The following is a 6814-nucleotide window of genomic DNA, read 5'->3' as shown; positions in this document are numbered from 1 at the left end:
AGAGCCACCAGAGCCCCTAACCAGGTCATGGCCACATCCCCCAGGTTAGGCCCTCCAGGGAAAACGTCCCTAGGGACTCCCCAGACGCCCTAAGGCCGTCCCTACCCTCATATCAACCACAATAGCGAAGGCAGGACCAAACCATGACCCCCCACCCCCACTAGGTGATGAAGCCAATCAAAAGAACCCAAAGAGATTGATCAAATGTGATGGCAGAGGCTTTATCAAGACTAATGTGATCTATTAGATGGTTTTTATATTGGTTAGAATTAAGATTATTTTTATTTTTCCAGTTAATGAGGACCGTTTTCTTGGCAATGCATAGGGCTGTAAAAACAATGTGGGCTGTGTTTATTTCTGAAGTGACCTCATCCAAGTTGCCCAGCAAGCACACTAAAGGGGAGGCTGGAATGTTACATTTCAGACACTTTGATAAGTCTTCACATATCTCGCGCCAAAACTTCTGAACTGGTGGACAGAACCAAAGAGCGTGGATGTAATTGTCCGGTGTATTTGCTAGACAGTGTGAGCAGTTGTTGGAAGACGTAAAGCCCATCTTGAACATCCTATGACCAGTATAGTGCACTCTATGTAATATTTTGTATTGTATTAATTGCAAACTGGGATTTCTGATCCATTGAAAGGTTTTTAAGCATATCTGAGACCAAAGGTTTTGGTCTAAGCTGATCGATAAATCTGCTTCCCATTTTGCAATAGGAAGGGATATTGATTCATCTATTTTAGAAAGTGTTCTGTATATTTTAGACAATAATTTGGGGGGTTTTAGATTAGAAAATTGTACCACACTTGGTGGTGTTTGTAATTCAGCTTCACTGGGATTAAATTTCTTTTTTACTATGGATTTAATTTGTTGATATTCCAAAAATCGTTTCTTGTTGATCCCATATTGTGTAACTAGTCTGTCAAACGAAATAAAGTCTGTTCCTTCCAATATATGTTCCAAGTATTTAATTCCTTTGCAACTCCAATCTGGAAAGTTTATCATATTATTGTTTTGTAATATGTCCGGATTGTTCCAGATAGGTGTACCTTTGCATGGGATTAATGGAGACTCTGTCATTTTTAGAAACTCCCACCATGCTGTCAGAGAAGAGCTGATGTTGATGCTTTTAAAGCATTCATGTCGTTTGATGTTTGAGCTGATAAATGGTAGGTCTGAAATTTCTAGATTATTACATAGTGCCTGTTCTACATCTATCCAAGGTTCATCTAAGAAGGTGTGTTTAAACCATCTAGAGATGAACTGAAGCCTGTTGGCTAAAAAATAGTGATTAAAGTTAGGCAGATCTAATCCTCCTTTATCCTTGGTCCTTTGTAATGTTTTTAAGCTGATACGTGGGGGTTTATCTTTCCAAAGGAATTTAGAAATATACGAGTCTAGAGATCTGAACCAATCTTGTGATGGCTTATTTGGGATCATTGAAAATAAATAGTTTATTTTTGGCAAGACCATCATTTTTATAGCGGCGACCCTTCCCATGAGTGATATGGGTAAAGATTTCCATCTAGCCAGATCACCTTCTACTGTCTTTAAAAGTGGGATGTGGTTTAATTTAGTTAATTCTGAAAGCTTAGGAGAGACATTAATACCTAAATATTTTATATTTCCAGATTGCAGTGGGGTAGGAGAAGAATTATGGAAGGAGCAATTAATCGGAAGAACAATTAATCTACGTGTATTTGTTGATGAGTGCCTACCTTTTATGAAACCAGTTTGGTCAGGATGAATTAAAAGGGGGGTTATTTTCTCTAATCTCTTTGAGAGAGCTTTGCAGATTATTTTAAGGTCTACATTAATAAGGGATATTGGACGATAGCTTGAAGGAAATACAGGGTCTTTGCCTGGTTTTAGTAAGAGACTGATATTTGCAGAGTTCATATTTGGTGGTAGTCTACCATTTTCTTTGATTTCCTGCAACATCCTGTGAAAAACTGGTGCCAGAATCGTCCAGAATTCTTTGAAAAATCTGTTGGAAAGCCGTCTGGACCTGGAGCCTTATTATTGGGCATACTTATCAGGGCTTCCTGGAGTTCACCTGGCGTCAGTGGCGAATCCAGTGCCATTGCTTGGGTGTCTAATCATTTTGGAAGAGTTATGTTGTCGAGAAATTGATCAATTTCGTTTTTAGATGGGTTTATTTCTGGTGTATATAAAGTTTCATAGAAATCCCTAAAAATTGTGTTTATTTTATTTTTTTAAGATCATATATTGTATTCCCAGATATATCTTTAACAGCACATATAGTTGTTTTTTCTTTATTGATTTTTAACTGGTTAGCGAGAAATTGTCCGGATTTGTTACCGTGTTCATAATTTTGCAGGCAAAGTCTTTGTACTAAGAATTTAGTCTTTTTATTAATAATTTCATTTAATTCTAGTTTTGTTTTGAGTATTTTGTTTAATATTTCTTGATCTTGGTGTGACACATAGGCTTTTTCTAAGGATTTGATGTTTTTTTCTAGTTCCTGAATATTTTTGTTTTCTTCTTTCTTCTTATGTGATGAGAAAGAGATTATTTTACCTCTCATCATGGCTTTCCCTGCTTCCCAGAGGACAGATGCTGATGTTCCAGGAGTGTCATTAAAGTCTAAATATGAAGTCCATTCTTTTTTAAAGTATTTGATAAACTCTTCATCTTTGAGCAGTGATGTATTAAATCTCCAGTTTTTACTTGGTGTAGTATTATTCTTCTGTATTAGTGTTAAAGATACAGGAGCATGATCGCTGACAGCTATAGGATGAATCGCAGTGTCTGAAATGGTATTCAGCCGTGAGCTGCTGACCAGAAAATAATCCAGACGAGAGTAGGAGTGATGAACATGTGAGAAGAAAGAATATTCCTTACTGTTGGGGTGGAGGGAGCGCCATGCATCGCAAAGACCAAAGTCGCTCATATACTGTTTGATTATATTTGTGGACTGCCAATTACGCTGAGTTCCTTGCTGTATTGAGCCTATCCATTTCTTCATTTAGTCCCAGGTTAAGGTCTCCCCCAAGAACAATTGTGCAATCTAGGTGTTCGGAGAGTGTACTAAAAAAAACGTGGAAGAATGAGGGGTCATCAACATTTGGACCATATATACTTACAATACATAGCTTTTGGTTAAGTATAGATAGTTTAACGATTAGGAATCTGCCCTCTGGATCTATAACTGTGTCGAATATTGTGAAATTAATATTTTTATGTATTAAAATTGCTACTCCTCTTTGTCTAGAATTATAACAGGCTGAGAACACATTAGGAAACTCAGGTGTTTTAAGTTTATTCAAACCTGTGACAGGCATGTGAGTCTCTTGTAATAAAACAACGTCTGCCTGTAGTTTTTTAAGTTGGTTAAGTATTTTTAACCTTTTTTCCCTAGAGCCAGCTCCATGCACATTCCATGTGACAAACCTTAGCGTGCCCATAGTTGTGTGTTTGTGGCTAATGACATACGCTGTGTGTCTCGCTTAGACGGGTGAGGAAAATGGAAACACATCATTTTTTTGTAAATAAAGAGAAGAAAATGCGCGGCGAGAAGCTCCATAGGTCTGACTATGTGTGTGCATAATAACTAAAATGAGCAAATGTGTGCGTGTGTGTGTGTCCTATATCTGTGTGCGCTGTGTGGCTGTTGTAAATGTGTTGCCTTTAAACGCATGTGTGTGCGTGATCATGCAGAGTGAGCATGTAGAAATAGACGGTGTTGTTTGTGGATGGGTAGGGAAACAGGTGATCGACGCAGTGATAGAAAAGAGAAGCAAAGAAACCAAAGAGCAAGGTGAGCGACAAGAGAAAGAGAGGGAAAAAGAAATAAAAACGGACACATTCCAATTAAGGCATTGGCGGAGAGTGACGGTGACGTTATACTAAATTAGCAAACTGGTATTACAAAGTTAAACAGCTGTTAATGCAAGAGAGTGTGAGTGAAAAGAATAGTGTAGCGGATTCTTATCTGGTGTGCGGTCAATACAGCCATGGAGTGGTGCCGGGGTCGCGGTAGAGCTGTCCGTCCACGTAGAGGCGGTCCTCGGCGATGACAGTCCGGGAGCCTTTCTGGATAAAACTATGTCGGACTGGGAAGAGGACCCTGCGTCGTTCCAGGATCTCTCTGGGGAACTGGTCGTTCACGCTGAAATCCGTTCCTTTCAGCTCTCTGCCGCGACTCTTCACCTGCTCCTTCTGCTTGAAGTGGCCGAATTTGGCCACAATAGGACGTGGTCTCCCGCTTCCTGTCTTCGGAGCCCCGATGCGATGCACTCTTTCAAACCCTATGTTTTTCACCGTGTCCTCCGGCAGCTTCAGGTGGGTTAAGTCGATGAACATCATTTACAGATATATTGGGTAAATGCCCGAGACATCTATAGAAATGTAAATCGCTGCTTGATTCATTCATTTGCTTAACTTGTTTTGGACTGTAAACAGGGCGCGAATAGGACACCGGAAACAAAGCTCCCCACAGGAGTTTCCGCACCGGAAGTAGCATATGCTAACGTGCACATAGTCTATAAAGCTTCTCACGGTCGTTTCCGGGTCCTCTCCGGCAGACTCTGGAATACCAGAAAATGCAAGATTATCTCTCATGCTACGGGCTTGTAGATCGATAACGGTCTCTTTCATTTTTTTATTTTCTATGTTTAATTGGGTCACATTTTCGGTTAGAGATTTGACCGAGTCCCGTAGCGTGGCGTTTTCCGCAGCAAGTGTTTCCACCTGCTGCTGGCTGAACTCCAGGGATTCTTTTAGAGATTTAAATTCCCGGTGTAAGATCTCCACCAGGGACAGCCTCGCATCAAAACTGGACAATCGCTTATCGATTGACTCCAGGATGCCTACGATGTCTTTGCCGGCAGGCGATGTTGTGCCGGGGGAGTCTGCCGGGCGACATCTTTTAGATGACGGCGTCTCAACTTTGGCCGGGGAAGACGCGCTCTGGGCCTTCTTCATTACTAGGTTGTGGAAACACCGGTCGATGAAATCTTGGAGAGCGTCTAAACTCTCCTCGTTGTCCTCCAGAGTGTTGGAGATAGTTGGACAGATGTGGTTAGTTAAATGACAATTGTTTAATGTATTTGGAATACTTGAAGTTTATGCTACCATTTGCTTTTTTTTCCGCCAAATCTCCGGCATCTGACATCACCTACAGCATAATTCGCTTACCTCTGACGAGTTCCGCTTACCTCTCTCCTGTTCCCTTTTTTTTTTTTTTTTTATGTATAAGACTTTTATTGCGGAACAGGGATAAAGCAATAGCCTGTATTTACAACATTAATGCAGAAGTTATTTACAGCTGAATAAAGTACAGTTTTCCCTCAGTTATAAAAGCATTAGTCAAGCCCTAGCTACAATTTCATTGACCCTTTAAAATTTTTTGTCAGAGATTAGTATGGTTTCTATGGAAGTTTGTTTCTGACAAAGAAGGCAAACAATTTCCATCCATAAGTCAAAATTTGTTATTTTTCAAGTTAAAATTATTTTCTCAGACATTTAAGATACACAACCCCAAATTTTGAGATATTAACACTAAATTGTATATGGCAAATCTTTTTTATTGTAGTGGCAGAAATGACATTCCATAACTTTCCCTTAAAAGATAAAACACAACAACAACAAAACAACAAAAAAAAAACCCTCACACATGGGAACAAAAACCTATTCCTTCACTTCTTGATAAATATTACTAGGCATGTAGCCGAAAGTTTACTCAAAAACAACATATTGCTCTTCATTATTGAAATGGCTTTCAATAATAATAATAATAATAATAAAAAGACTGTGAGAAAGATCCTTTTATAGGTCTGTGTATGCTTTCTTCAGGAAACAGGCTGCCTTAGTGTACTTAAGTTCCCCACGATGCCAGCATGCGCATGTCATCTTCCTCTTCAACCTTTCTCCTGGTTGTTGCGCGCTCATTGGATCTTGATGAAGGCAGTTTGGAGCTGGGAACGCTGGGCAGTCCGCCCATACTCATCATACTTTCATCAACGTCCTCCTGCTCTAGCTCCTCCAGCTCAGCCAACAGTTCATCCTCATCAAACGTTTCCCCAAAAGGTCTGGAGATAGCATGACTTATTTCCTGGGCCACGTCCTGCTGCTCGGTGTTATCTGCCATCAGATCATCGATCTTCCCCAAATCCGTGTTCTCATGGATCTTCTTCATGGCCTTGGCAGCATAGCCCATGTTCTTCAGGACCTCCGTGTTGGTGTGAGAGTTCTCCAGAGCTTCCCTCTGAAACTCAATGGTGGAGAGCGTGCCATCAATCTGGGTGAGCTGCTGCTCCAAACGCTTTTTCCTCTTCAGGGCCTGCAGGGCAGCCCTCTTGTTCTTCGTGCCGTGCTTCTTGGCTATCGCAATTTCTTGCTCTATCCTCTTTACCAGGTAGTCCTGCTTCTTTGTAAGCATTTCTTCTGTTTCCCGGAGTTTGTTGATGGCCTCCTGGGCCGAAGGGCTTCCCTTCGACTTGTGTTTCGAGCCCGAGCCCCCCTTGAACAAATTGGAGATTTTGCTCATTTTGGCTGTTTTGGAGGGGTAAACTTTGTTGGTAACTAAAAAGCAAAACAGTCTGAACGATCGTCCAAGCTTCTTTTCTCTAAAGGCGGGTGTGTTGCGGGCAGATATTCCAGCTCGACGGCGGAAAGACACATTAACTAAACTATGTTGTTGCTTCCTTAACCCAATCTCCAATCTGTAAATAAAGTGAATGCGCTCCTATTCAAAGTCTCTCCAGAGACCAAATAAGATGAATGCGTAGCGTGAATGACAGAGAAAATATGAAGGAAAAACTGGCTGGGATCTCTTGCTTGATGTTTTAT

General features: G+C 40.7%; 1 protein-coding gene across 1 annotated transcript; it reads right to left on the bottom strand.

Annotated features, from left to right (window-relative positions):
* Positions 1-5620: 5620 nt before the first annotated feature.
* On the bottom strand, positions 5621-6548 carry LOC134633842 (charged multivesicular body protein 4c-like). Its single transcript, XM_063483004.1, has one exon. The coding sequence runs from the start codon at positions 6510-6512 to the stop codon at positions 5841-5843; it is 672 nt and encodes a 223-aa protein (XP_063339074.1). The 5' UTR covers positions 6513-6548; the 3' UTR covers positions 5621-5840.
* Positions 6549-6814: the final 266 nt, after the last annotated feature.

Source organism: Pelmatolapia mariae, linkage group LG1, assembly GCF_036321145.2.
Source record: "Pelmatolapia mariae isolate MD_Pm_ZW linkage group LG1, Pm_UMD_F_2, whole genome shotgun sequence".
In the NCBI taxonomy this organism is placed as follows: Eukaryota; Metazoa; Chordata; class Actinopteri; order Cichliformes; family Cichlidae; genus Pelmatolapia; species Pelmatolapia mariae.
This window is presented reverse-complemented; position numbering and strand designations above follow the sequence as displayed.

Bases quoted from the DNA above. Each gene is read 5' to 3' on its own strand.
- LOC134633842 (XM_063483004.1), bottom strand. From the start codon at position 6,512: ATGAGCAAAATCTCCAATTTGTTCAAGGGGGGCTCGGGCTCGAAACAC.